Here is a 27,690-nt window from a genome sequence, read left to right as displayed (position 1 = left end):
CCCCAGATCAATCCTCCCTCCTCAACCCAATCATCTCCAAAACCCGCTCATGCGCAACCACCCGCCCATCCTTCCTGAACAACTTCACCGCCACCGCCTCCGCCCGCCCACGCATCTTGTCTGCTGCCTCCCCCTCCAGCACCTGCAGCATCGCCATCTCCAACTGCACCGCGGTAACCCTCCCGGCAGCCCTAACCGCCACCCCGACCCCCAAATCCTCCACGCGCTGCGCATATTCATAGTCGGCGAGGTAGACCGGGAGCACGATCTGCGGGATCCCCGCCCTGTCACGCACACACCCACTGCATCAGCATTCCAGCTTCCCTATAAGTAAGAAAGAGTAAGCAACCAAAGAGGGGAAGAAACATACCTCACCCCCTCCCCGAATACCCCGGCCTCCCCACGATGCACCACCCCCCCGACATTCCCACTCAGCAGCATCGCAAGCGTCTCCGCCGGCGGCCGCGGGTAGATCCGTAGACGGTTGCGCGGGGAGATTGTCGCTTTCAGTCTCACCACCTCGGTCTCCATGAGCCCATTACAACAAGCCCCAGAGGCCGCGCCGATCGGTTCGGGTCTCATCAGCCACAGCACCTGCACCAGCGGCTTGGCGCGCAGCACCGCGGTGATGGCGCGGGCGAACTCGATCTGCGCGCGCGCCGGCCAGGGGGTCGCTGGGCCTAGGGTGATGAGGATCGTGGGTCGCTGGCGCAGCCAGAGGGCTAGCTCGGGGTGGGTCTTGCCGAGCGGGCGGATGGGGCGGGTGATGGGGCCGCAGTGGATGATTTCGGAGGTCATGGCCATGGGGATAGGCATGGGGTCGTAGGTTCGGTGGGTGGGGAGGAGGAGCGGGGGAGGATCAGTCTTTCCGTCGAGAAGTGGGGGGAAGTAGGGGTCTGGAATTGGGCCGGGGAGATCTCTCGCGCGCCGGGCGGTTTGGATTTGTTGGAGATGCGCCGAGTGGGTGGTTCCCAGGTGGAGGAGGAGGGACAGGGTCAGGGTTTTGAGGGTCTGGGGGAGATAGAGTGGACCGAGGCTGTATTTAAGAAAGTTAGTCGTGCTGGGATCGCATTGGATCATCGGATGCATACGCAGGGGGACTTACACTGGACCCCTCCACGGCGACGGCGGGAGATACTCGTGCGCCAGCCCCGACCCCACCAGCACATGCCGCCACTTCAGCGTCCGGCAGACGTCCACCCCTGGCGCCAGTGTCGCGTCGACGACGATCACCAGGGGGAATATATCCGCCACAATGATCCCGATGTGGTTGTAGAGCGTGACGTACTCGGGCCCCGTCCAGGGGATCCGGGATTGCGGGAGCAGCTGCGTGTATGTTCGGAGGGTATTTCCCAAACTGCTGTGTGCGTGGAATGCGTCCTGCTGGAAGAAGCCGTTTTGGTCGGAGGCCTCGCGTTTGGTCGGCCCCGGGAGACTGTGGAAGGTTGCTTCGTGGTGGGTCGCGCGGTCGTGGTTCAGTTGCTTGATCGAGGGGGCCAGCTCGGCGAACGAGGCGATGTGCACGCGGACGTTGTGGCTGTGGGCGAGGAACTCGTGGGCGATCGCGAGGGTCTGGCTGGCTTGGTCTGGTTCACTGTTCGTGACGATGAGGATGTTTGGGAAAGACGTCTTTGAAGATCGGTTTGGAGTAGCCATCGTGAGTTTTTGTTGTTGGTGTTGGATGCGAGATGGTTGATGGGTTGAAGAGAATGAGAAGATGAAGGATGGAGAATCGTGGAGGCTTTATAGCACCATTTGGAATGATCCGACGAAGTTTTTTATACGTGGTCAGCGAAGCGAAGAGTCCTCATTCACTTGATTCACCATGTCGTTCCCGTAGTGAATTGGTCCATACAAGTATCAACAGATGTGTCAGCTGATCGATGATGCACAACATGTTTGCACGTTTACCGAACTGGGATACTCGGTTCCAGGGACTGAGAAATCGTAAGTGTTCCGATTATCATTAAGTCTATCTATGCTTTTGTCTAGGTATCAACAAATGTCAGAAATATCTATATGCTGGTAGCCTCGAGGGCCGAATAATGCAACGCCTGCTATGCAAGTAGTGTAGATGCAACGTGGGAGCACCCGCCGTTTGCTTCGTCGTAATGAACTCTGCGGCTCTAAAGGTTGAAGGGTGGATTGTGAAGACCGCCAGCCAAGAGCAAGCCCTATCCGACGGCAGAAAGGTCAACCCTCCATTCCAGAATCGGTGCTTGTCGAGCAAACATCCCATGCTGTGGATCGGTACCGTGTCGCTCGTGCGGAGTCAGCTCAGTCTACACAGCCAGAGAAATCACAAAAGATCATCTCTTCGTCCTCAATTCTTCCCCGGCCGCCCACTGATCGAGTTACAAGTATTCACCCGATCGATATCGTACGGATTCTCCTCGTACGTGACCGTCCGCGCCAACGAACGCGCCGACTTGCGCGAAGTCCGCGACGCCCGCGACGCCCGCCGCTCGATGGCCGCCCGTGATGGAATCGTCGACAAGCGATCACTGTCGCTGTCGCTGTCGCTGTCGCTGTCGATCGCCACGCTATCCTCCTCACCAGCCACGGCAGCCACTGGACTGCCTTTCTCCACATCCAGCTTCTCTGTCTCTGCCTGCTTCTGCTGTTGCTGCTGCTGCGCAGCGGCCAACTTCTGCATGAACGCTTCCGCCTGCGCCGCGTACGGACAATGCTTGCGGATGCGCGCGCCATACAGATAGAAGACGATCGGGAACGGAATGCACGCAACCGCCAGGAAGGCCGGGATGGAGGAGGCCCAGTGGATACCCAGGTTCTCGTACATGTAGGTGGTGAAGAGCGGGAAGGCGAAGCCGAAAAGCGAGCGGAGGGCGGAGTTGGCGGCGAGCACGGAGGCGGCGAAGATGGTGTAGGCGTCGATCAGATAATTAAACACACTCAGGAACACCAGCACCAGGCCGAAGCCGAAGGGCGCGCCCGCGGCCACCGAGGCCATCCAGTGGATGGAGGGGTAGTTGGTCCAGGCAAACCAAAACAGGCCCACCGGCAGGGCGATGCCGCCGATGATGCTGGGCGGGAGCCGCACCTCGGGCGCCAGCCGCGTCCCCGCGGGCGCCTCGCGGCAGCGCCGCGCGTACTTCATGTTGTCCGGGAAGGTGTAGGCGACCCCGAACACCATGCCGACCAGGATCCCGAGGAAGGCGAGGCCGCCAATTCCCTCACTCCAGCCGCGCGACTCCTGGAAGACGATCGGGTAGGCGGCGAAGAGCATGTACAGCGTCCCGTAGATGATGGCCATGTAGATGCAGAACAGGAGGACGATCGGCTCCTTGAAGAGGAGGATCCACGGCCGCGACAGCGCCGTCTTCAGCGTCTGCGACAGCGACACCGGCCCGCGCTCGATGTCCAGCTTGCTGCGGTAGACGTGACCCGTCAGCTCCGACAGCTTGACCGCCCGCTGGCGCAGGAGCACCGGCGCATAGGTCTCCGGCAGCAGGAACACGAGCGACAGCCACACTACTCCCGAGAAGATGGCCATAAAACCTTCAACCCAGCGCCACCCGGCCCCGGCGCCCAGGAACCCGCCGATCACGGGCCCGATCGTCGGGCCGCACAGCGGTGCCGCCGCGAACAAGCTGATGGCGATGCCGCGTTTCGAGGCCGGGAACATGTCCGCAATCGTGCCGCCGGAGTTGCCGAAGGGGGAGGAGCCGAAGAAGCCCGCGAAGAACCGCAGGATGACTAGCGTTTGGATGTTCTGGGCACCCGCCGCGCCGGCGTTGAAGGCGGTCAGGATGGCAAAGGTGATGGTGAAGACGTTGCGGCGGCCGAAGACCTCGCTCATGGGCGCCCACAGCAAGGGCCCAAAGGCGAATCCCAGCACAAACAGCGAGATTCCGAGAATCGCAATCTCTTCCTCACACTGGAACTCCTTCACCACTTGACCCATCCCGCCCGAGTACACCGAGGAGACAAGGGCCACCGTCAGCGTGACGAAGGAGACTTGCACCGTGTACAGCCATTTGGTCATGTCCTTGAAGTTCATCGGATTGCGGGGATCATTGGGAATCCAGGTCACCGCGTAGGGCGACTCCTCGGTGCCGGCGCCGTCATAGGGAAAGTCGACGATCTCTGGCGTGACGACTTTCTGGTCGAAGACGAGTTGCCAGTACGGGATTTTCGAGCTCGTGCCCATCATGGCTGAATCGGAGGGTGGCGAGAAGAGCGGAAAAAGAGGATTGGCTCGAGGTTCGTCTTTAAGGATGTATCGGATCGTAAAGGTCCGCCAGCATCCTTCCACCTCGTTTGACAGAGTGATGTCGAAGCAACAACAGAATCCAAGCTTCAGAAAAATCAGAAAATCTAGATGAAATGAATAATGCAGCCGATTTTGAGGGTGGAACCTGACACAATCGATTTCAAATTCATGCTGTTTCGGCACCGCTTATCCGGTTAGCAGACAGGCACCGGCCAATCAGCGATGAGGGGGCTGAAAACGTGCCGAGGTAAAATCTCCGCATGCGGATTAGTGCGTGTCGCTTATCTTCAGGCGGTTTCTTTTTGCCGGTCGGCTTTCTTGCCCCATTTGCTGCTACTCATACAGAAGAAGCATGCATGACGCAGGCAATTCATATTGACAAGTACTGCATATTGATGCACTGATTTTATGCGCTATACCTCACGAGTCTCAACAACACTATATCAATCAGAGCTCGATGGTCATAAATCATACTGTCCGCGTGAAGATCACGGCTTTTGGATAGTTCTTCTGCTCCTCCTGCGACTTCTCCACGGTCATCAGAAGACAGTTGGTCCGGATATGTAGTTCTACACCGGTCAGCAAATACGTCACCACATCTGAGCGAAGGAGTAGCCTACCCTCAATGTCCAGCTCATATGTAATCTCCTGCGCCTCGTCGCGGTGAACCAGCAACGGCATCTGCTGGTCGACATACCGCCTTCCCCGAACCCGCGCCTTGATTCCAACGTTGCGACTTGGATCAACCCAGAGCATACTCGCGTCGTCACAATCTTTCACAGAAGCCCTGTCGGGTGGATTAATGCCATGCGCATGAAGCTGGTGGTCGCGGTCCCGATCCCGTCCTTCCCGCTCCTTGAGCCAATTCCGGAACACTCGAATCACCCCATCCTCGACCGTGTGGGCGCTCAGCAACAGATCGCTCCCCGGCATCACTTTCACCACATTGACCACCACGCACAACTGGGAGAAGTCCTCGACTTCTTCCAGGTTGATGAGACGCGTTACCGTCCTGTTGTCCGGGTCGTGAGCTAGTTCCTCGTCTACCAAGAGTCAGCTCATCATGCCTGCACAACGTTTTTCCAAAAGCAGAATTGAAGACCACTTACCAGTCCCATAAGACCCCCATCGCGTCGTTGGCGATGTCCCATCCTCCGGTGTTCGCTCCGGGCGGAACCGCGAATACACCGAACCGAGTCGGCCGAGGCGCTCAGCGGTGTCTACGTTTTCGTACAAGGAGCCCTTCCCACCAAATTGGCTGCTCAGGTCGTCCGTGCCGATGTAGGTGCAGAAGACATGGGGCTCGATGAGTTTCGAGCTGGGGTGGAAGCACTCGAGGATGAGCTTGTACTCCGGCAGGGAGGCGGCGATGCGGAGCCGATAGTGCAGGATGCGTAGGATCAAGGCATGGAAATGGTGGCAGACTGATGTCCAGGGGAGAAGAGAGCGGGTTGAGAAGCTGGAGAGAATTTGCACGAGGACCTGGATCGGTCGGTGAATGGAGGGATGTTGATTAGCGAGGCAGAGTGGGGTGGGGAGGGGAGGATGATAAGAGGTCAAGGGTCAAGGCTTCAAGCGTACTTCGTTAGGTAGAGAGAAGAGGTTTGTCTTGGAGGTGTTGTTGTCGCTGGCCATACTCATAGCATTATTCTTGCTGCTGTGCGATGTGTGTATGCGTATGCCTGTAGTATGCACCCTGTACGTCTGGACTGTATTGTGATACTGTGATAACTGGATGATAACAGACACGGACCCGACCATGTGATGCTGACTGACCAGTTGACGTGGATGACGTCAGCTGGTCGGCCCGACGTATGAACTCCACTCAAGTCGGCTAACCGCGGGGAAGCTGACGCCGAAAAGGGTTCAACCATTGCACATAACCCCCCCATTCTCTGATTTTATACCCCTGATAGCACGATCAGTACTTCCGGAGAAATTTCGCAAAGTCTATCACTCATCGGCATTACCAACGACAAGGTGCCTGGAGTTACATGGCAGGGTCAGGGTCCATCGCTTAAATACCCGAAGGGCTTTTAATCTACCCCGTGGTGGGCATAATTTCCGGAGCCCCGCGACGGCCGGCCCCGCCAGCCAGCCCAGGTTTTTCTTCCCTCGCTCGCTTCGGCCTTCTCTGCTGTTTTTTCTCTTCTTCCTCCTTGTTCGCTTCTCTTCTGATTCTCCCACACTCTGTTCTCTTCTTTCGCGTGTTCTATTCAGCGCAAATCATCCGCGACAATGGTTGAGAAAGTTCTCGACGACATCTCCCACCGCAGATACAACCCTCTGCGCGGGTCTTCTATCTTGGTCTCGCCTCACCGGACCAAGCGTCCCTGGCAGTAAGTGTTATGCTGGCGTAATTTCAAGTGCTGGGTTTCTGGGATTTCTGGGGGAGCCCCTTTCTCTGGACTCTAAAGAAACGTACGAAAGTACAAGCAGCTAATATCAACTTGCTGTCCAGGGGTCAGCAGGAGAGCCCGTCTAAGACCACGTTGCCCTCGTATGATCCTGCCTGCTATCTCTGCCCGGGCAACAAGCGCGCTCAGGGTGATTCCAACCCCAAGTATGACAAGACGTTTGTCTTCGTGAACGATTACAGCGCAGTCAAAGAGGAGCAGGCTCCGTATACTCCGGAAAGCACCGAAGGTATAGTCTGAAACAAGCCATTCACACAGCGGACCAACCCCTTACTCACAGCTTTCTGCCTACAGAAGCGGAGTCCTTCTTCCTCAAGGCGGAGCCGGTCACCGGAAAATGCTACGTGCTCACCTTCTCGGCGGCGCACAACCTGACCCTGGCGGACCTGTCGCCCGCGGAGATCGTGCCCGTCATCGACGCCTGGACCCAGCTGTACACGGCGCACCTGTCGCCCAAGTCCCCGCTGGCGGCGGTGGCGCCGGCGACCACGCTGCCGCCCGACGCGCCGACGGCCAGCCCGGCGGCGGCCAAGGAGCAGTACCGGTACATGCAGATCTTCGAGAACAAGGGCGCGGCGATGGGGTGCTCGAACCCGCACCCGCACGGGCAGGTGTGGACGACCAGCTCGCTGCCCGAGGAGCCCGCCATGGAGCTGGAGCAGCTGCAGAAGTACCGCCGCGAGCACGGCGGCAAGCACATGCTGGAGGACTACGCCGCGCTGGAGAGCCGCAAGCAGGAGCGCGTGGTGTTCGAGAACGCCAGCTTCCTCGTCGTGTGCCCCTGGTGGGCCGTCTGGCCCTTCGAGACGATGGTCGTCAGCAAGACGCACAAGCGCGCCCTGGTCGATTTGAACGAGGCCGAGAAGGCCCACCTGGCCGAGGCCATCGCCGAGGTCACCCGCCGCTACGACAACCTGTTCGAGACGCACTTCCCCTACAGCATGGGCATTCACCAGGCGCCGCTGGAGGGCACCGAGGAGGAGGTCGAGGCCTCGTACCTCCACCTGCACTTCTATCCTCCGTTGCTGCGCAGCGCGACCGTCCGCAAGTTCTTGGTGGGGTGAGTGATGATTTTCGTGGACTCTATGTGAAATGCAAACTGACAAGGCTTCAGATACGAGATGTTGGGCGAGCCTCAGCGTGATATCACCCCGGAGCAGGCGGCTGCTAGACTCCGTGGCTGCGGAGGAGAACTGTACCGCAAGAAGATGGATGCCTAGGTTGTAGATATAGGGTTCTAACGATAGTGCACATACATTCGATAATAGCTGTACATTCTGTGTTGCTTACCCTCGAGCTTCTACCTTTTTTTCGTTTATTGTCTTCTGCCTTAATTTTACTGATTTCGAGTAGAGAAATCACTCTCATGACAAATCGTGTTAAGTAAATCAACGGATCTGCTATTTCAGGATTGTGGAGGTACGCGATCGATCGATCCGGAGATACAGATATATAAGTGGAGCCGCTGGATCGGCAGACCCTGCAGCCAGCGTTCCCTGCCTCATGCACAACAATTTTCCAGCTGTTAACCAACTACCAGAAAATGCCAATTCCACTATCCAGACAGACCACTCGATCTGAACTCAATATCATTAGTGTTAGATTAACATTACTGAACATGCGCCCTTATCCTTGTCCATTACTCCTCCTCTTCCCGTCACACCCCGCCCCTAACCCCCACCAACAACCAACACCTCTCCCCCTCACCCCCTGAACCAAACAAGAACACTCCTTCCCTACAGAAACCCCCAATCCCCCACCTACCCATCCCTTTGTGGAACACCACCCTAAGCACCCAAATACCACGCCCGCTCCCAGAACATCCACGTCAACGTGGACGAGGCGACGAGCAGCGGGCTGACGAACCGGCCCCGCAGCCGGGCACTGCCCTTGACCAGCTCGCCGACGAAGTGCACCAGGGCGATGCCGAATGTCCACAGGGCCAGGTCGTACACGGCCGGGTTGTTGATGTTGTAGGCGGCGTAGAAGCGGATGACGGCCGAGAGGAAGGTCCAGGTGCCGAAGGTGCGCGACGAGAGCGGGTTGGTGTAGACGTAGCCCTCCGGGGTGCGGCCGTTATAGAGCTCGGCCGCGTAGGCTTCGGAGCGGTAGGCTTGTAGGCTGTTGGCGGCGGAGACGACGGAGACCTTTTTTGTTGGAATTAGTTTTGTTGTTTTGGGGATGTGTGCGTGCAATTGTGAGGTGAGGATTGGGAATGAGCGGTGTAGACGGAAAGAACGAACCAGGACGAGCCATTGAGGGAGGAAGCCCTCGAAGGGGGGGAGGGAGAGCATTTTTTTTTGGGGAGGGTTGGTGAATTATCTGAAGAATTCCGGGGGGTATATTGGAGGTGGTTATACTGAGGTGACGCAAAGCTGAATGATCAAAAAAGATGAAGCTCCGTAGCTCCTCGGGATGCAGCTTAGATAGACTAGAGTGTTTGTTGGTGGTCGAAATGCGAAAAGGAAGTTGCCGGCTTGGCAAACCCCAACAATTTGCACGGCACGCAAGCTCAGCTCAGCTCCGGTTTTTCCTTCTCCGCGTCAATCCCGTCAATCCCTCCGCGTCTTCAATTTCCCACTTCCCCCTCCTTTTGCACTCACAAGTCACAACCACTCCGCATTCTGATTGTTTGTCTTCAGGTCACGCCGTGGGCGATCGCAATCATGGAGTTCATCACCAGACATCTCGATTGCCTGTCCAACTGGCACCTTCATCTGCAGCCGGGATGGCAGACTGTTGGCGCCTCCCTGCTTCTGGGTGCTGGGAGCTTGTACCTCGTCTCCCGCGCCTTGCTCCTCGTTCGGGTCCTGTTGAGCTTGTTCGTGCTCCCTGGCAAGCCGGTAAGTCCGATTCTCGATCCCACCAATGTATCGCAGTGGAGGAAACTGACTCATCTGGTGGTGCACAGCTCCGCTCCTTCGGCCCCAAGGGTAGCTGGGCCGTGGTGACCGGCGCCTCGGACGGACTGGGCAAGGAATTCGCCCTGCAACTGGCCCGCGCCGACTTCAACCTCGTCCTCGTGTCCCGGACCGCCTCCAAGCTCGACGCCCTCCGCGACGAACTCCAGTCGAAGTACCCCGCCGTGCAGACGCGGACCCTGGCGATGGACTTTGCCCGCAACCAGGACAGCGACTACGACCAACTCAGAGCGATTGTGGCGGGGCTGGACGTGGCGGTGCTGGTCAACAACGTCGGCAAGAGCCACAACATCCCGACCCCCTTCGCGCTGACCCCGGAGGACGAGCTGGCCGACATCGTGACCATCAACTGCATGGGGACCCTGCGGGCGACCCAGCTGGTCGTGCCGGGCATGATCCAGCGGAAGCGCGGGCTGGTCTTGACCATGGGCTCCTTCGGCGGCCTGCTCCCGACCCCGCTCCTGGCCACCTACTCCGGCAGCAAGGCCTTCCTGCAGCAGTGGTCGACCTCGCTGGGCGCCGAGCTCGAGCCCCACGGCATCACCGTCGAGCTGGTCCAGGCATACTTGATTACCTCGGCCATGTCGAAGATCCGCCGCACCAGCGCCACGATCCCCGACCCGCGCTCGTTCGTCAAGGCGGTGCTCTCCAAGATCGGCCGCAACGGCGGCTCCCCCAGCTACGCGTACAGCTCCTCGCCCTACTGGAGCCACGGCCTGATGGCCTACTTTTTGACTTGCATCACCGGCACCATGGGCAAGTTCGTGGTGGGCCAGAACAAGGGGATGCACGAGGCGATCCGCAAGCGCGCGCTGCGCAAGGCCGAGCGGGAGAAGGGGAAGAAGAGCACCTAAACGGTGGGGGAGGGGGGATCCTTTCTATTCTTAGAGCCGATTCCGCACGACCACGTGGGAGTGACTCAGGGAGGGAAGCGCGAGGGGAAGTGGCTCATGGCTGGGGGAGGGTTTCTACGCGGGGGATGAGCAGGGGAGGGTGTGGAGTTCGGCTTGAATTCCGCAACGGTGAAGGGTAGCAGGCTCGGTGTGAGAATCTGTCACTCGGCAAGCCGAGCCGGATGGATCTGGCAGCGTCGGTCTCGGGTTGCCGAACGGCTCGGGGGAAGGGGGGAGGGGGGGAGGGGGTTGGTTTTTTTTAGCCTTATCTTTCGGCTTTCCTAAGCAGGGGACGGGACCGGCTGGACCTCGCCATCGATCCCCTACACGTGGTGATAATGGGCCAATCAGGGTAGACAAAGGGGGGATGCTTGCAGTCACAGATCGACAGATAGGGAATCTGATCACTTACTCCAGCTACCCTGAACCTTCGCAGAAGATAGCATTTCCCTAAACAGTCGGGCAGGTGGCGACGGGAGCCTTCAAGGTTCCCCTTAGCTTCCGCTGTCAATTCCACCGCATTGCTTTTTGAGAGTGGTATGCACGTCAGAGTGCGTGGACTGTGGATTGCCTCCTCAAAAATGAGACAAACCATGAGCAGAGCATGGCATGCATCCAAAAGAAGTGCATGTCCACTACGGGACTAGCAGGGATTTATTCCCTGCAGCAAGCAGTCCGACACCTCAAACCAAGAGCCCAGAGGCTTGCAGGTATATACCATGCCGCAGTTACTGTAGGTGTCGTAATTATCGTCGCAGACATTCTTCTTTTCGGTTCTACATGTCGTCGTCCCTGACGCCATTCCATTTCCCTTTGTGTAGCTTGGTCACAGGGCCTGAAACCTTGGTTTTGAGGCAGATGACGCCGAAGGTTGACCTCGACGTTGTGTTTCGGATTCTCACCGCTTATGCAGGTGTGTACGGTTTGCGGCCAGTGGAATTAAGGTAAGTGTGAGGGCGAGAATATGATCTCATCGGCCGCAGCGAGGTATCGATCTCCAGCGAGTCTGGCGAGTCTAGACCAGGGAGGGCTAGTGCTAAGTATCTATCATCCTGGCCATGTTATCTTGGTCCGCGGTGCAGGCGGTGGCCGGGCTTGCTTCCCTTTTTGATGGGATGGTCTGGCTGGCAGGTTTGGGTTTCGGGTTTCAAGGTCAGGATATTGATGATACTGCTACTGATACTGATGGTGATGATGAGGGTGAGGATGTCATTTGGATTTTGGGGTTGTGATGATTGTAGATGGAAAACGGGGTACAGGTAGGATTGATGCCTATCGCACAGTGCTGGAGCGTACAGGCTGGCTGGCTGGCCTCTTACGTGTGGTGTTCACCAGGTCACTTGGATCCTCGCTTTGCGTGCACAGTGCAGTGAGCTAGTACCCTTAGTAGTCTACTATACCCACACCCGGTCCGGTGCTGCTTCGCTTACAGGCTACAGCGAGGGTCGGGTTTGAGGGGGTTGTTTGGTTTGATCCAAACACAACGAAAATGAAACAGAAAGAATTCTTTTTTTTCCGTTCTGGGCAAACTGGGTTTGGGTTGGGAATGGGTCAGGAACCGGGACTGAATTTTTCTGTTTCGCCGCTTGTGTGGCCTGCTGGGTTGGTTCCTGGATGGATGCCTTAGGCTTGATACCGTAGTTGTACATTTACATGTCCGTTATTTTGAGGGCAGTCGTTGATCGGGAGAATTGTGTCTTGCTAGAGGGCATAGCTGTCGGGAGTGTGTTTATCCAGACACCCAGAATGCATTCTGTTTGCAAACAAATGCCAGTATGTTATCTTGGGTTATCATTCCAGAGGCCGAGTGCAGCGTTGTTTGTTGTTCTGATCTCGGGTGAAACATCAGGCTGGCTAGACCGCATTCGGGACGGGTGAGAACCAGCCCTCAGTCTACGTCGACTCGACTCAAAGTGGGGGCATTCCTTGGTGAGGTGAGTGAGGCCCGGCTCCACTCTGCTTCCGGCAGTGTTTTTAGTAGTCCACAATCTAGAGAACAGTAGGTGCCGTTGCCGGTTGGGTGGTTTGATCTTTTCACCTCAACTGGGTGATTGTCTTGGTGGTGTGAGGTTCTGCCGGGTTGTGTGATGATTTCAGATGGTCTGGTCTGCTCTACATTTTTAACTGCTGTATACACTTTTGAGTCGAGGGAGAGTTCGCGTATTGTGTGCAGCACACACAACAGCACAAGAGATCGGTTATATCGGCCGAATCACCACGAGAGCAAGAAATTTTCATCTCGCACGGGCAAAGCCGAGATAGATGACGGGCACCCGTTGCGCCTGCCAGTGTTTGGGCTTTCTCGCCCCGTCCGGCATGCCGATAACAGCTCATCAACATGGATTGTCTGACCAGCGAGAAAACTTTTCACCGGGCCGCCGAAACCAGTTCGAACCAGTGCAGATCGGCCAACTTCCGTCGAGTGGTGCGCACTCCACCCGCCACCGGTGAGCTTCAAACGGGAAGGATCCAGATTCTGCCTTGGCTAGCGGCCCCTCGTCTAGTGGGCTAGTCTGCCTAGCCTGGGTTTAGCGGTGCTGGGTTCGGCACACCGAGACAACTTTCTGGGCGTCTGGCGGTGCAATGCCGATTCCGAGGGATTTTGTAGGCTGAGGGTTCGGGTGGCCGAGAGGAGGGGCTCGGGTTGCTGCTGACGCTGCACTTGGTTTGCTGGTGAGGAGGTGGTACATGGTGGTATTGCTAGAGACTTAGTACTTATTCCACATTATAGCACACCGAACTCATTGTAAGCTATATTCTTTTTTTTCTCATTCTTGTTGGATGGTGTTGTGTATAGCAGCCCAGACGGCGAGACCGAAAGCGATGACGCAGCGGTGGTGACGGTGGTGACGGTGGTGTTGTTCCTGAGTGTTGTGGCCGGCCTTGGTTCGGGATCGACACGGGATTCTCTCTTTGAAAAAAAAAAAGCAGAAAATTTCTGCTTGCAGGGCGAAACCAGCACTAACCAGCACTGGGCAAGCCCCACTTGGCGCCCGCGGATCTCCCTCGATTGGTACCGCTTGCGGCAACTTTACTACGACTCTCGCTGCAGCACGGTTTCTGGTTCCTCAGGGGTTGTCTGTCTGTTTGTTTGCCAACCAGGCGAGTAGAAAAATCTTTTCATTTCCTTCGCGTCAATTCTCTGACACAGAGAAAACCGAGAAAGCCAGAGCACTGAATCGCTGGTGGATCATGGTCTCTGGTCCTCGTCGTGAAGAAGGCTCTGTTTGTTCGGCTGCGGTGTGTTGGATTACTTCATCCTGGGCTTAGTAACTCAACTGGACAATAAGTTGCTGTCTATACGTAGCAGGAAAGCAAAGGTGGTGGTGGATCATGCGCCCGCCCATCCGCTCTTGCACGCACAGCATCCCATTCAACCATCGTAACACAACCTGAAGCTGTCATCGGCATGCACGGCACCCTCTCTTCAATTGTTGTGTACTGGGTCTGGGTGGCAAACCACCCGGTCTCGAATAAGGCCCGATTGGCGAACAATGGAATTGTACTCGGTAGGACTGGTTTTGATGGGCGCATCCGCATCGCATCACACGGGCCTCAACCTGGTCACGGAGTGTTATAGGAAGCAATTTAGATTGCAAGCGGCATCACAATGACGGAGGCCACGAGCCCGAAAGGGGAGTCGATGCCGGAGCCGATGGAAGGATAGAATCAATAGTGTACAGTAGAGTTAGAGGTGGCAGATGTAATCTGCTGTCATTGAATAGCTACTGTGTATGTATAGTAACTAATAAGTTCAGTTGCCCTTTGTATGCAGTAATACTGCAATAATAATGGAATGCATAAGATGCAGAATGACCGAATCGGGTAGGCACTCGTGACTGCAGATGCAGTGCCAGAGCAATGAAAAGCCGGATCGGGAGGATTCCAGAAGGGTTCCATTCCTTTTCCCCATCAAATAATCTCCTCACTCTCTCCTCACTCTCTCCTCACTCTCCCACCCTCAACCCACACCTTTCTCCCACTTTCTCTCCCAGTCTCCCCCAAATTCCTCGCTCCCTCCTTGTCTCCGCCGTCTTCAGCCTTTAGTCAGGCACGTTTCTCCGGGTTAGTGCCGCTTTCTCTCGGCCTGCCCTCTCCAGTCTCCAGACCCGGTTTCTCCACTTCGCCCATCATGCCCAATAATGTGCCCGGAATCTCTTTCCCTCCACTTCCCCCTAGCTTTGCAATGTTCCGAATTCTCCCACCCTCGTTCGTCCCGGCTCTGTTTTCGGGGTAAATCCCGAGTCGAAAAATTCACAAGAAAAAGAATAATAAAAAAAAAATACCAAACTGAGACGCTGAGATCTGGGCCCCCGTTTTTTCCTTGCCCATGCCCATGGTCCTACCCCGACAAGAATGGGCCATGGGGTGTTTCCTCCAATCCCTGGGATGGAGGCGAATTGCCGACGGATCGAGTGCTGCTGCTGCTGCGTTCAAAAATTCTTTTCCCTTGCCTTTTTCAGTCCGTTTGTTGATGACGCCGCCGTCATCCTTACCGAGTCCGTTCGGGTCTTCTTCTCCATCTCTCCGTATATAATTCCTCCACTTCCCCCAGCTTCTCACTCTTGACATCTTCCCCTTCACTCATCAGTTTGTGTGTGCTTTTCAACTTCCCTTCACACTCATCCACAACTGTCAAGAGGGAATCTCATTCAATCTGCCTTTGTGTCTGTGAACCCACCGGCAACATGGGTGTCCACAACATTATGTCCCGCTTCAAGCCTTCGACTGAGCACTCGGAGGCTTCCACTCCTGCTCGCTCCGACTCCTACGCGGAGAAGGACCACGGCATCGTCGATGACTCCCCCGTCAAGTATCTCACCTGGCGTTCGTTCATCCTTGGTCTCTGTGTGTCCATGGGTGGTTTCATCTTCGGTTACTCGACTGGTATGCATGGCGATCCTTTTCCCCTCTTGACACCCGACCCCGACTCCGGCTAACCCCCCCGCCTCCCCACAGGTCAAATCTCCGGTTTCGAGACTATGCAGGATTTCCTGATGCGCTTCGGTGAGCAGCAGGCTGATGGCTCCTATGCCTTCAGCAACGTTCGTTCCGGTCTGATCGTTGGTCTGGTATGTTTGTTGTTCATTCCGTGCTCGGCTACGAGATCGCCCCAAGTCAATTAAACTAACCGCTGTGTCAGCTCTCTATCGGTACTATGATTGGTGCCCTGACGGCTGCTCCCATTGCCGACCGTTTCGGCCGCAAGCTCTCCATCTCTTTCTGGTCTCTCATCCACATTGTTGGCATCATCATCCAGATTGCCACCTCCACCAGCTGGGTCCAGGTCGCCATGGGCCGTTGGGTTGCCGGTCTCGGTGTCGGGGCTCTGTCCAGCGTCGTCCCCATGTACCAGAGTGAATCTGCTCCCGTCCAGGTTCGTGGTGCCATGGTCAGTGCCTTCCAGCTGTTCGTCGCCTTCGGTATCTTCATCTCCTACATTGTCAACTACGGCACTGAGAGAATCCACTCCACTGCCTCCTGGCGTATCACCATGGGTATCGGTTTCGCCTGGCCCTTGATCCTGGGTATCGGTACCCTCTTCCTGCCCGAGTCCCCCCGTTACGCCTACCGCCAGGGCCGCGTCGACGAGGCTCGTGAGGTCATGTGCAAGCTTTATGGTGTTGGTCCCAACCACAGCGTCATTCTTCGTGAGATGAAGGAGATGAAGGACAAGCTCGAGGAGGAGCGCAACGCGGGCACTGCCAAGTGGCACGAGCTCTTCACTGGTCCTCGCATGTTCTACCGTACCATGCTGGGTATCGCTCTCCAGTCTCTGCAGCAGCTTACCGGTGCCAACTTCATTTTCTACTACGGAAACACCATCTTCCAGTCCACTGGTATCTCCAACAACTACATCACTCAGATCATTCTCGGCGCGGTCAACTTCTTCATGACTCTGCCCGGTCTCTACATTGTCGAGCACTATGGTCGCCGCAAGAGTTTGATGTACGGTGCCGCCTGGATGTTCATCTGCTTCATGATCTGGGCCTCCGTCGGTAACTTCGCTCTGGACATCGACAACCCGGAGAGCACTCCTGCTGCTGGCAAGGCCATGATTGTCTTCACCTGCTTCTTCATTGTCGGTTTCGCTACCACCTGGGGTCCCATCGTCTGGGCCATCTGTGGTGAGATGTACCCTGCCCGCTACCGTGCTGCCTGTATCGGTATTGCCACTGCTGCCAACTGGACCTGGAACTTCCTCATCTCCTTCTTCACCCCCTTCATCAACTCCGCCATCCACTTCGCCTACGGTTACGTGTTCGCCGGATGCTGCTTCGCCGCCATCTTCGTTGTCTTCTTCTTCGTCATTGAGAGCAAGGGCCGCAGTCTCGAGGAGGTCGACAGCATGTACGTGCTCCACGTCCTGCCCTGGAAGTCGGAGAGCTGGGTTCCCCCTGAGGGCATTGTCGATGACATGCACCACCCTCCCTCCTCTCCCAAGGCCGAGGGCCAGGCTGAGCACAGTGAGCCCACTGAGCTCCGCGAGTAAGCGGGCCGTCTTTCGACTCTGCGCTCCTGTACATTGACCATCTCATCTACATCGCTTTTAATGGCTCGCATTTAATGGCTTGCATTTTTTTCTTTTGCTTCTTGAATGGGTATGAATGCATCAAGGCATGGTTGTACGACCTGACCTCTGGCTGGGAATCTGACGTTCGGCGTTTGTTGATACCTCTAAGTACGATTGATTGATTGATTGATTAAGAAATGAAAATTCATACACCATCACAAGCATGTTCTGTTCCACGTAGCTTGAGCGTAGTGATTGGGTGGATTGTGCCACGTCAACGGTGTCATTGCAGTGTTGGATTGTGGGTCAACGGAGCACAACGATGTCCTGATGTCCCGTCTCTCCATACCCCAGCGCTTGATTCGTATCTGCATGTCTCAAATTTAAGCTTTGCATCCCTGTCATGCATATTTGGTCCGATGGGGTTATTTGTAAACAAGCATCCTCAACCCAGCATTTCTGATCTTGTGATTGTTTTCATTCTTGGGGCAAGCGGCCAGGTTGCCTTGACGAGGTGTCGGAGTAAACAAGGACCTGGGATTGACGCCCCTGGTTATCCTTGGAGTCTCTGAACGGTTGCTGATAGGTGTCCTTGAGAGGAGTAGGTGATCGAGTAGGTCAGCTGGCCTCCTTGCTTCTTGCTTTGGTGTGAGTCCCGCGTTGCAGGCTGCCTTTATTTCCGGTACGATCCCTGCCCTAGAGAATAACGCATACACTTTCCACACACACACACACACACACACACACACACACTCCCTCTCTCTGTCTCTCTCAGGGAGAGAAGATGGTGCAGTGCATCATGTTCATCTTCTTGCCCAGAGGCGGCCCACACCCTCTAAACAGTTCCGGCCTCCGATCCCATACTATTCATACTGACTGCATTGGGTGATCTGGCTTTCATAACACACACCTATCATCCAATTCTGCTGAAAAGGAATATAAGCGAGAGGGGAATGTAGTATCGCTTCTAGCACGTATCTGATAATCTACCATACATACCCTGGACCTTACCGTGGACCTGAACCCTGAAGTCTCAGCCGTAAGCTACAAGCTACAAGCAACAAGCGACAATCCAAGCTAAACCAAGCTATGGCTATAGTCCGGGCCGGTCCTTTTTTGCCTCGTGACCCGGTCGGAGTGATGGGAGGTAAGTTTCACACTTTCGTTCGAGGTACTTGTAACCCAGTACGGGAGTTGGGTTGCTGGGATGGGGGGGGGGGAGCTTTAAGAGCTTAGCTTTCGTTCGTTTCTTTCTTCCTTTTTATTTGTGTTTGGGAAAATGTGGTCCTCATACCTTGAGTTGCAGGTGATCCCTGATGAACTGTTGGTCATTGAGTCCCCGTCTCTAGAGGGAGACACTGCACTATGCAGTATCTGTTTAGTCTGACTGTCCGCCCCAATCAAACCTCAAATCCCTTCTAGCAGTAGTTACGGATCCGGTTGCAACAGCCTCCCTTTCTCAATGAGATAGATACCCAGATGAAATGAAATCAGGGGACTTCCCAGCTGTGCAACACCATCATTCTACCAGGCATAGATAGATAGATTCTAGCTGCTACCTCTCCCAAGCTTCATGGGGAGTTAGTCTAGCTGCCTACAGCTTCCGGCATCTCAACCCCTCTCTTCTCCCCGGGTGCCTCGAAATGCATATGCATATGCATATGCATTCCGCATTCCCTGCCCATACCCCATAGCGTTTCGATGGATCGCTGGGAAAGTTGTAGACCGGTTAGGATACATATCCCTGGCCCAGGCTTCGTATGTATAGTCAAGAGATTCCATCGTGCTGGTGCGGTGGGGATACAAATCCCGTACTTGCAAAGAAAGCCCGGGGTTGATGGGGATGTGTTTTATGGAAAGGGGGGAAGTGGGGGGCCGGGCTAATGGGTTCTTCTTGTCTTGACTTATTTTTCTGCTTTCGATCTTTTCTACGGCGGGAGGGAAGGGGGAGGGGATTGTGGGTTTGCTTGTCGGTATGGGTGGGGTTTGGGAAGCAGAGTTCTAGGCTGAGGGGGGCGTGATGCTTGCTTGGTTGCTAGGTGGTAGGTAGTTTTGATAGGGGCACAATGTTGAACAGTTTATCAGTGGATAAAATCTAGTGGGCTAGGGGAGGTCGCTTGAGGTAGGATATTGTGAGGTCGTTCGATTTTACTCTCCTTGGTTGTGAAAATGGAGGGGATTGTCATCGAATTTGCCTGCGATAATAGGAGAATGAGGACCAGGATTGACTGTTGCCAAGAGACAGTGCTTTACTGATAAAGCTATCAGACAGCAAAGGCTCGGTCTGTATACCTTTTGTAGATAGACAACCCCATATGAGTACCCAGAATGCTTCTTCAGCTGTACATGAGACCAAGTTACACCTTACGAAACATACTCAAATCAAATCAACAATCAATTCAACTGGGTCCACGAACCCAGGTATATCTAGGAAAGACACAGAAACAACTCTTTCACTCAAGATCACTAATCACAAAGAAGACAACACCCCAAACGCCCCGGCAGTTTTTTGGAATCACCCCTGTTCAATTCATGACCACTTATGTTGCAACGAGGATTGAGCTTTGGACTTGGTACGCGGTGCGCATCACGCACATGCCATACGCGATGCAGCACGCGATGCGGTAGGTTAGGTGTATTAAGAGGAAAGGACTTCGTCTCGTCATCGACCATCTGCTTGGTTCGCTTAACGACGCTGGGTCTTGCCGATGGTGCGCTTGCCGGTGAACTGCAGCATTGTTAGCAACGGGATCAATGAAACAAGATACAGGCCATCTTACCAAGTGCTTGGGCAAGGAGGCGGTGGTGTGTCGATCGGCCTCTCCCTGGCGGGCCATGCGGTTCATCTTCTTCTGGCCCAGCTTGGCCAACCGCTCCGCCTTGGTGCGCGCCTGCTCGTCCGTCACACCGTCGTGCAGACGGTCCGTCGCCGCCTGGCTGCGAGCGCGGCTCTTGGCCCGGGCAATCGCCTGGCGAGGATCCGAGAGATCGACGTCCATCGCATCGTCCATGTCCGCGTCGCGCGTGAGCGGGCGGCCGCGAACCTGGCTCTGGGACCGCGCCCGGCTGGCGGCGGCGTCGACATCGTAGCCCGCCGAGTCCAGCGCCTCCTCCATCTGGGACAGCTTCTTGGCCTTGGCGCTGCGCGGGATCGCCGCCCGGTTCTTGAGCGACTTGCGCAGCTTGGCGTCGTTCTTCATGAGCGCCCGCTTCTCGCGGATCAGGTCCGCCTTCATGCGGGTGTCGGCGTCCTCGGCGTCTTCCACACTCTCGTCCGACTCGTAGTAGCCGTCGGCCTCCAGCTTCTCCTCCTCCTCCTCCAGCGCGGCCAGCTTGGCCTCGATGTCCGGGTCCACGTAGTCGTAAATGTTCTTACCGTTCCACACTTCGGGAATCTTGTCGTGCTTCCACTCGTCGTTGGCCAGGTCGTAGGTCTTCTTGAGGTCGATGTTGTAGACACCCGCACCTCCGTTCTCCTCCTCGAGATCTCTCTCCAGCTTCTTGCGGTTGGGGTCGTTCTTGTCGTACTTCTGGAGCGTCTTGACGGCATCGGGGATGAAGGTCTCGCGCGTCACGCCACCCATGGGCTGTGCGACGTGGATACGAGCGAGGACATCGCCCAGGCGACCGCCGGGGGTGCCGGCGTTGTTGGTGCCAGACTTGAGCTTCTGGGCCACACGCTCCGCGAGGAGCTTGTCGCAGGCTGCGTTCTTGACGTTGGTGACACCTTCGGTGGTCGTGCAGGATAGCTGCAGAAGCTCAACATCCCCGGACTTGAGGATGGCCTCGAGCTGCTGCTGGTACTCAGGCTCCAGGTCCTCGGGGCGGCGGACATCGATCTTGTTGACCACCAGGAAGACAATCTTGTTCGCGAAGAGGGGCTTGATGCTGTGGAACAGCTTGATCTGGTCACCCACAGAGTAACCGCACTGCTCGGACAGATCCATGAAGTAGAGGACGGCAGAGCGCAAGTGGGCAATGGCCGTGATGGACTGCATTTCAATGGTGTTCATCTCCTCGAGGGGGTGATCGAGAATACCAGGGGTGTCGATGGCCTGGAAACGAAGGTACTTGTAGTCGAAGTGACCGACGAACAGACTCTTCGTGGTGAAAGCGTAGGGCTGGACGTCGACGTCCGCGCGGGTGATGCTGCGCAAGAAGCTGGACTTGCCGACATTGGGGTAACCGCAGATCAGGAGCGTGCGGGTGTTGGGGTCGATGGCGGGCAGACGACCCAAGTGCTGACGCACCTGCTCAAGGTAGACGAGGGGGTCCTTGAGACGCTTGCAGATGGTGGCCATACGACCGAGGGCAGCGCGCTTGAGCTGCTTGCACTGGAAGAGCGACTGCGCATACTTGATCAAACGAACGTAGTCGCGGGAAACGGTCTCAATGAGGTGCTTAGCGGTCGAAATCTGACCGAGAGCGATTCTGAAGTGGTCGGCATCGTAAAGGGTGTTCATCAAATCCTTGTCTGACGGGAGTTTAGATTATTTGACCGACTAGTCTCAAATGCCGAGGGGCAAATTCTCTGGCACTGTCGGGTAGCGAAACTTACGGAAAGGGTGAATGTCCTGCAATCTGGGGAAGCCATCGAGAATAGCCTGGAACTTTTCGCAGAAAGTCTCCTGGGTGTATTTGACCTTTCTGGTGTAGAAGCCTATCGATCGAAAGAAATTTCCGTTAGTCCAAATTCATCTTCCTATCGGCTTCCGCGATGGAAACCAGCGACTCGACGATCAACGTCGCAAAGTCAACAAAAGAAATCACGGACCTCGAATACGGCTGATGTTGAAGCCCGCACGGATCTGAGTGGGCAGCTGTCTCTGGGTGCGACTGAGGACGATGTCCAAGAACTCCTGATGCGTAGGCACCGGAGCGATCTGAGCAAGCGGTGAAAATGAGATGTCAGTCCGGCTGATTTCTAAGGCGATCTGGGATGAATCCAGGGTTATCGGAATGGCTTACATCTTTCCACGTCGTCTTCATGGTGGGCACCTGTGAAATAGAGTCGTAACAGAAAGCGACTCGTCAAGGGAACCCCGGGGATGGATTGTCAGAGTTGGTAGCCTTCGGAGTCGAGATCAAACGAAAAAAAAAATATTGCGGGCGGCGGTCGCTGGGCAGATTTTGGCGGGCGGTGAGCGATTGATTGGGTGGTGATTTTAGTTCCGCTGGTGTGTGGGGGAAAGAGGAGGCTCTCCGGTGAGGGAGAGAGGCCTCTTGTGCAAGTTGATCTCCCAGCTCCGCCCCATCTTATGTAATCCCCCCCCCTCTCAATATTGAGTCTAAAACTTATTATGGAGTCTTCATTTACATTGACTATCCGGGAATATGATACATCAACATGCGTGTCCTGACAAAACCACCCCACGGTGTTTCAATCCGGCCATCGTATCGTCATCATCCCCGTCCCTGAACCCCCCGTCGTAGCCCGACAGAACGCCTTGCTTTTATCAGAAACCCACCAGGAAGACTGAAAATCCCGTTTAATCAAGCCATAAAGATGCATCAAACCGTCATCGAGGGAATGGGTACGAAAAGGTTGAGTCAAGAAATCATAAAAGGGAAAATCGCACGGCCGTCCACCACTAGATCATCATCATAAGAAACAGCCCGAGCACGGGTACTTCACTCCCGGGCGAAATCCTGGGTGAAATCAAACACCTGCACCGGCAACCTGTTAGTCCAGAAACAAAAGCAGAAGACCATAACACTTACCAAGTCCACCCAGCCACCACCGCCGAACTGACACTTGCTAGGTCCGCGGTTCTCAAAGCCAAACGATTCATAGTAAGGAATCAGATGACCGTGCGCGATAATCGCAAGGCGGTCGGCGATCTGCGCATCCTTGATGCGCTGGATATAAGACTTCATAAGGGTGCTGCCGACCGTCTTGCCCTGATGCTCGGGCAGCACGGCGAGCGAGTGAATGGCGATTGTGCTACCGTACTCATCATGGCCCACAGTCTCGCCATTCTCCACGGTCATGCGCTCGGTCTGCCAGTTGGCCGGCATCGCCATCGACTTGTCCGTCACCACGGGGCTCGAAGTTCTCGTGGCAATAACATGGCCGACTAGAGTGGGGCGGGGCTTGGGTTCGCCCTCGCGAAGGATGGGGAGAGTGAAGAGACCGAGACAGAGTTCAGGACACCGGCTCAAACGGTAGCGGAACTACAAATTGCGTCAGTCATCGGAGTAGCGTATCGGCTTTCATGATGTAAGCAACGGGGAGATGTACCTTCTCGCTTGTACAGCGCTCGTGTTGGGGGAAGGCCTCCTCGACCTGAACACAGTCCTCGACATTCGACTCCGTAAGAACCTGCACGAAGGGGTGCAGTTCGTCCAACTTGGTGCGCTGGTGCACAGGCGGGCGGCGAAACCAGTAAGGGTATTCGACATCGTCGTGGTCCACCGAGACATACTCCCCGTCGACCTCCTCTTCGCCCTCTTCCTCATCCTCGTCATCGATGTCAGCATCTTCCAAGGGAAGGCCATTGGCCCGAGCAGCCTCTACCCGCTCTGAATGGTTGGACAGCTCGCGCGCGGTGGCGGGAAGGGAAAACGAGTCTGCGTTGGACAACGGCCGGAGCCCGTTGACGGGTTCTTCATAGTGGTTGGACTCGTCGGACATGGTTGCGAGCCGGGGTAGGCGCGCCAGGCGATGAAATGGTGAAACTTGAGTAGAGGATTGACAGTGTGGGAAAAGTGCGATCGACAAGCGACAGGATGACCGAGGATGCAGGTAGGCCAAAAACCGGAACTGGGGGCTGAGCTGCGCAAAGGTAGTAGAATTCGGGATAAATCGAGGGGTAGGAAATACGCGGGAAGGCCTAGAGAAAGAAAGAGTGGGGATCAGTTTTTAGCTCAATGCGGACGATAAGCCTCGGACTGCGATTCCAGAAGCTCGATCCGGAGGCGATCATAGTAAATGAAGCACAGGTAGCTTACTTTGAAGGAAGCTCCGCAGGGGAAAGACTCGGGTAAACTTGTAGAGGGGGACAGTTGGGGGAACTGTGAAGCTACTCGGACATGGAAATTTGCAGGTACGCGTACAAGGGAAGAGGAGAGAAGAGCAACAGGCTGAGAGAGATCAAGACCTGCTGCAGAGTTTGTGCGGGCGGAGGAACCGATAACGGGAGGAGTGGCCACGAAAATGTAACAACAACTAGTCTGCAAGGTTGCAAGCAAAGTTGAAAGAAAACAATTTTTAGAAATCGTAGTTTTTTTTTTTTTTTTTTTTTTTTTTCTTCTCGTGTCTATACAGCGTCCCGAAATCCTCGAGCCCCAAATCCCTAACCTTCATCTCCTTCTACTGTACGAAGTAAGTTACCTTCCACCAAACCCTACAGATTCAGTTCAGTTCAGATTCTTGGTCCTTGCTAGCCAGCCATAGCCTTGGGAAATTGCGGCAGACAAGTAGGTTGTACTAAAAGGTAAGGTACTAGGGGTAATTACCCCCGGGAGGTTCTCCGCTTTGCGGCTGGTGGATCAATGAAATCCATGAGAATGGTATTTGATGGGGTTTCGGTATGGTCAGCCCCAGTCCGGAGCTGCACCCGGTCACTTCCACTGCTGCTGCCATTATTGTCAACCAATTCCGACGCCGAGGCTCTTTATCCCTGACATTAGGTTCGAGTACGGGCTGGTTGTTTCAGGTCAAGCGTATCGCTTCTGAAGGCGAGAAAAACGTGTTTGTCTCTGCTTATATCGACGAATCGACGAATTACGCACAGATCGATGTTTGCGCAGCTTTGATGTGACTACTCCGGGGCATGTACTGTACCTGACAGAAGTGACGTAGTTGCAAAGATAGAAATAGAAGTTTCCATAGTCAGATAGTCAGATATGACCCAACCACGCATTAGTGCCTCCATCCTGGTCGGCTTGGGGGCCTTTATTGAATAATGCCGTAATACATACGGATCATGAAAGATAAGGCCCTGCAATAGATCATCTTCCCGCTCAGGCTATCTCCCCTGCTTGTCGCCTAAGATATGCAGCTACCATGTCAGGGTTTGCCAACCACGGCGTATGCGCCGTCTTGACCTTCTCGGTTTCAAACTGAGCGCCCTTGGCCCGGGCCTTCTCTATCATCATTTCTTGCACAAACAGAGGAATAGCTCGATCGTCCTCGCAGAGCAGATAGCTGCATGGGATGTGCAAGTAAGCTGCACTGGTCGCGGGTGTTGTGTGAGTAACATAAGCATGAGGCCGTAAAGACTGCGCCCATGATCCACCATCCGAAACGTCATGGAATAAAACCTGGACGGGATCTCTCACGGTGATGGTGTTGGTAGTCTCCTGGAGAATCACTTTAGTATGCACAGTCACACTTCTTGCGTTCGAGCCAAATCACGCACATCACGGATATACCATTCGGGAGCTTGTCCACCAATAGCTCCCAGTAGGCTTTCACCGACTTCAGGCAGAAAGGCTGCAAGGAAAACCAGCTTAAGTACTCCGCCAGACTTGCCAGCTGCTTCACGCTCCGCTTTGCCCAGTCCGTCCAGTGCACTGTTCACAGGCAGGCCGGACCAGCTGTGTGAGACCACGATAAGATCGTGGCCCTTTTCAGCCTCTTGCTGCACGAGACTCCGGACAACGTTGATGTCCGAATGGAGATCTTGAACCGTGGTTGCCTGTTGTATGGATGGAAAGGCAACAGTGTGACAGCGATAGCCTGGCAGCTTTTCAATGACGGGGTCGAACGCTGTAGGAGGATACCAGGCGCCCGGGGCGAAGATGAGGGTGGGTTTAGCCATGTCAAATACCAGAAAGATGAGATTAAAAGATCGAATGATCTCGCTTTCCGATCATATTGATATCACACATGATGGGTGCATCTCCACTTTTATGCTGCTGCTTCAAAGCCCGTGATGTGCCGATTCCAGCAGCCGTTGCCTGGAGCCTGAGTTGGGCCCCTTGCAATCCCATCTAAAACCATACTGTAAGATCGGGATCTAAGCTTTATCCCGGTCCAAACGACCCGATCCGACCCTGCCGATCAAATCCCGCATGAGACATGTCTACTAAGGTATCATAGTATGCCCAGTACTACAAGTTACTAGATACGGAGTACCATGTCAGACAATTATAGAATGTAGACCTATAAGGTTCGTTCCAGAAGGATCCGAGGTAACGTCTCCAACATGTTTAAGTGAGGAGGTCCCCTCACCACTCTTGTGCTTATCGTGTGACGCCAAGACTGGCTGCCCAAAACCGGCCATGAATGCGGGGGAAACAGAAGCTAAGGGTTCTGGAAATTCAATTGCTGACCACCTTGCCTCTTGCCTTTCTCCTCCTTTGATGCTTGCAGTTCTGCCGTCTCTAAGTGGAAGTGATCCTAGCACTGAAACTGATAAATACACTGAGAAGTGAACACACTTCCGACTGGCCTGTTCTTTAACCCATTCACTATTCACTCATTGATTGTCGGGGCGCATCTACTATCATGGGCGACTACGGACAAGAAGCGACATCGCTCGAGACGCGAACACTAACCACCCCTCCTTCCACCGCTACTGAACCCGATGAGATCTCTGTGCTGGTCACAGGCTTTGGGGTAGGTTCAGCTCCTGCTCCTGTTATCGCGCAACCACGGTCTGATGTGTCGCTCTCTACCTAGCCATTCAAAACGAACCTGGTCAATGCTTCTTATCTAATCGCCTCATCGCTCCCTCCTTCCTTCACATTCTCCACCACCACCACCACCACCCCCGACTCAGCGCCTTGTCGCGTCTCAATCCATGTCCATCCTTCTCCAATTCCAGTTGCCTACTCGACCGTGCGGACGACGCTGCCCGTGATCCTGGAAGAGTACGCCAAGGCACACGATGGCCGACGCCCGGACATCATCATTCACATGGGCATAGCGGCAACAAGGAACTACTACTCGGTGGAGACCCAGGCCCACCGCGACGCATACCTCATGTCCGACATCAAAGGCCGATCGGGCTACGAGGACGGCGAGCGTATATGGAGGGAGCTTGACTTGCCTACCGTTCTCACCGCGGGGCGTGCAAGTGCATCGGTGCCATCGGCGAAGAAGTACCTCAACGCTCATCCACCCGACACCGACTTCCTGATGGCGTGGCAGTCGTTTGCCGGTCCAGACACGGACGTTCGGATCTCGAACGATGCGGGACGATACCTCTGCGAGTTCATCTTCTACTCGAGTCTGTCGCTGGCCTACCAAGAGGGCCAGGATCGGAATGTGGTCTTCTTCCACGTTCCTGGTTCCTGCACTGATGAGCATATTGCAGCTGGCAAGGACGCCGCCATTGCGTTGATCAAGGCTCTGGTGACGAGTTGGGTGGTCAGCGGTAGCAGCCCGGCCTAGGCGGAGTTATTCGCATGCTTCTAGCATTTTAGACACATTGGGAGGCATTATTGCATTTGGCATAGCCTAATTTTACTACTTTCATAATGCAGTGGACACCGTCGGAAATCCAGTGGAAAGGTCAGACATGGCGTGGGCAGGAAGAATTGTAGTTAGTGCTAAGCTTGAGCTGAGCTGCAATCAAGGGATCCAAAGAAGATTTCACCTCGTTGTGGTGCATGACAATCGGATTTCCGTGTCTCGGATTATCTCGGATCAGACACCACCCAGATCCACAGCAGTGACTCCTTTGATGGGATATCCATTGGAATGGATCAAGCTGGCGAACAATAGGCGCTAGTAATTGGCGGCATGAGTCAGACCTCACAT

The 27,690-nt window shown here is 55.2% G+C and overlaps 12 protein-coding genes across 12 annotated transcripts; 5 read left to right on the top strand and 7 right to left on the bottom strand.

Annotated features, from left to right (window-relative positions):
- Positions 1–7: 7 nt before the first annotated feature.
- On the bottom strand, positions 8–1,656 carry BO72DRAFT_390195 (glycosyltransferase family 1 protein; the record flags this gene model as incomplete). The annotated part of the gene is made up of 3 exons (XM_040941796.1): positions 8–284; positions 371–1,060; positions 1,121–1,656. 3 exons carry the CDS (start codon positions 1,654–1,656, stop codon positions 8–10), a joined length of 1,503 nt encoding a protein of 500 aa, XP_040796161.1.
- Positions 1,657–1,957: 301 nt separating this feature from the next.
- Positions 1,958–4,405, bottom strand: BO72DRAFT_452973 (MFS transporter). Its single transcript, XM_040945870.1, has one exon. The coding sequence runs from the start codon at positions 4,169–4,171 to the stop codon at positions 2,324–2,326; it is 1,848 nt and encodes a 615-aa protein (XP_040796160.1). The 5' UTR covers positions 4,172–4,405; the 3' UTR covers positions 1,958–2,323.
- Positions 4,406–4,557: 152 nt separating this feature from the next.
- Positions 4,558–5,954, bottom strand: BO72DRAFT_452972 (F-box protein). Its single transcript, XM_040945869.1, has 4 exons — positions 5,816–5,954; positions 5,344–5,716; positions 4,855–5,277; positions 4,558–4,803 (listed from the first exon to the last, which is right to left on the bottom strand). Exons 1-4 carry the CDS (start codon positions 5,867–5,869, stop codon positions 4,703–4,705), a joined length of 951 nt encoding a protein of 316 aa, XP_040796159.1. The 5' UTR covers positions 5,870–5,954; the 3' UTR covers positions 4,558–4,702.
- A 372-nt stretch (positions 5,955–6,326) lies between these two features.
- On the top strand, positions 6,327–8,011 carry BO72DRAFT_452971 (UDP-glucose:hexose-1-phosphate uridylyltransferase). Its single transcript, XM_040945868.1, has 4 exons — positions 6,327–6,573; positions 6,696–6,880; positions 6,946–7,711; positions 7,766–8,011. The coding sequence occupies exons 1-4, from the start codon at positions 6,473–6,475 to the stop codon at positions 7,869–7,871; spliced, it is 1,158 nt and encodes a 385-aa protein (XP_040796158.1). The 5' UTR covers positions 6,327–6,472; the 3' UTR covers positions 7,872–8,011.
- A 427-nt stretch (positions 8,012–8,438) lies between these two features.
- BO72DRAFT_501252 (Erg28 family protein) lies at positions 8,439–8,945 on the bottom strand (the record flags this gene model as incomplete). Its single annotated transcript, XM_040948960.1, has 2 exons — positions 8,439–8,798; positions 8,895–8,945. 2 exons carry the CDS (start codon positions 8,943–8,945, stop codon positions 8,439–8,441), a joined length of 411 nt encoding a protein of 136 aa, XP_040796157.1.
- A 251-nt stretch (positions 8,946–9,196) lies between these two features.
- On the top strand, positions 9,197–10,658 carry BO72DRAFT_452969 (ketoreductase). The gene is made up of 2 exons (XM_040945867.1): positions 9,197–9,494; positions 9,563–10,658. The coding sequence occupies exons 1-2, from the start codon at positions 9,318–9,320 to the stop codon at positions 10,424–10,426; spliced, it is 1,041 nt and encodes a 346-aa protein (XP_040796156.1). The 5' UTR covers positions 9,197–9,317; the 3' UTR covers positions 10,427–10,658.
- Positions 10,659–11,522: 864 nt separating this feature from the next.
- Positions 11,523–11,832, top strand: BO72DRAFT_452968 (uncharacterized protein; the record flags this gene model as incomplete). The annotated part of the gene is made up of 1 exon (XM_040945866.1): positions 11,523–11,832. A coding segment is annotated over one exon (175 nt), but the record flags the coding sequence as incomplete, so codon positions are not given.
- A 3,321-nt stretch (positions 11,833–15,153) lies between these two features.
- On the top strand, positions 15,154–16,958 carry BO72DRAFT_463223 (sugar porter family MFS transporter; the record flags this gene model as incomplete). The annotated part of the gene is made up of 3 exons (XM_040946586.1): positions 15,154–15,352; positions 15,425–15,537; positions 15,609–16,958. The coding sequence occupies 3 exons, from the start codon at positions 15,154–15,156 to the stop codon at positions 16,956–16,958; spliced, it is 1,662 nt and encodes a 553-aa protein (XP_040796154.1).
- Positions 16,959–19,361: 2,403 nt separating this feature from the next.
- On the bottom strand, positions 19,362–22,106 carry BO72DRAFT_452966 (putative GTPase NOG1). The gene is made up of 5 exons (XM_040945865.1): positions 21,948–22,106; positions 21,754–21,862; positions 21,538–21,639; positions 19,760–21,453; positions 19,362–19,707 (listed from the first exon to the last, which is right to left on the bottom strand). Exons 1-5 carry the CDS (start codon positions 21,966–21,968, stop codon positions 19,666–19,668), a joined length of 1,968 nt encoding a protein of 655 aa, XP_040796153.1. The 5' UTR covers positions 21,969–22,106; the 3' UTR covers positions 19,362–19,665.
- A 175-nt stretch (positions 22,107–22,281) lies between these two features.
- On the bottom strand, positions 22,282–23,989 carry BO72DRAFT_489982 (polyamine acetyltransferase). The gene is made up of 3 exons (XM_040948117.1): positions 23,221–23,989; positions 22,701–23,153; positions 22,282–22,646 (listed from the first exon to the last, which is right to left on the bottom strand). Exons 1-3 carry the CDS (start codon positions 23,611–23,613, stop codon positions 22,611–22,613), a joined length of 882 nt encoding a protein of 293 aa, XP_040796152.1. The 5' UTR covers positions 23,614–23,989; the 3' UTR covers positions 22,282–22,610.
- A 779-nt stretch (positions 23,990–24,768) lies between these two features.
- BO72DRAFT_452963 (alpha/beta hydrolase) lies at positions 24,769–25,885 on the bottom strand. Its single transcript, XM_040945864.1, has 2 exons — positions 25,343–25,885; positions 24,769–25,283 (listed from the first exon to the last, which is right to left on the bottom strand). The coding sequence occupies exons 1-2, from the start codon at positions 25,742–25,744 to the stop codon at positions 24,945–24,947; spliced, it is 741 nt and encodes a 246-aa protein (XP_040796151.1). The 5' UTR covers positions 25,745–25,885; the 3' UTR covers positions 24,769–24,944.
- A 241-nt stretch (positions 25,886–26,126) lies between these two features.
- BO72DRAFT_452961 (putative pyroglutamyl peptidase type I) lies at positions 26,127–27,518 on the top strand. The gene is made up of 2 exons (XM_040945863.1): positions 26,127–26,544; positions 26,608–27,518. Exons 1-2 carry the CDS (start codon positions 26,434–26,436, stop codon positions 27,319–27,321), a joined length of 825 nt encoding a protein of 274 aa, XP_040796150.1. The 5' UTR covers positions 26,127–26,433; the 3' UTR covers positions 27,322–27,518.
- The last annotated feature ends 172 nt before the right edge of the window (positions 27,519–27,690 follow it).

This window comes from Aspergillus fijiensis (assembly GCF_003184825.1).
Source record: "Aspergillus fijiensis CBS 313.89 unplaced genomic scaffold BO72scaffold_81, whole genome shotgun sequence".
Classification (NCBI taxonomy): domain Eukaryota; kingdom Fungi; phylum Ascomycota; class Eurotiomycetes; order Eurotiales; family Aspergillaceae; genus Aspergillus; species Aspergillus fijiensis.
Note: the sequence above shows the minus strand (reverse complement) of the source record. Positions and strands in the feature narration are given on the sequence as shown.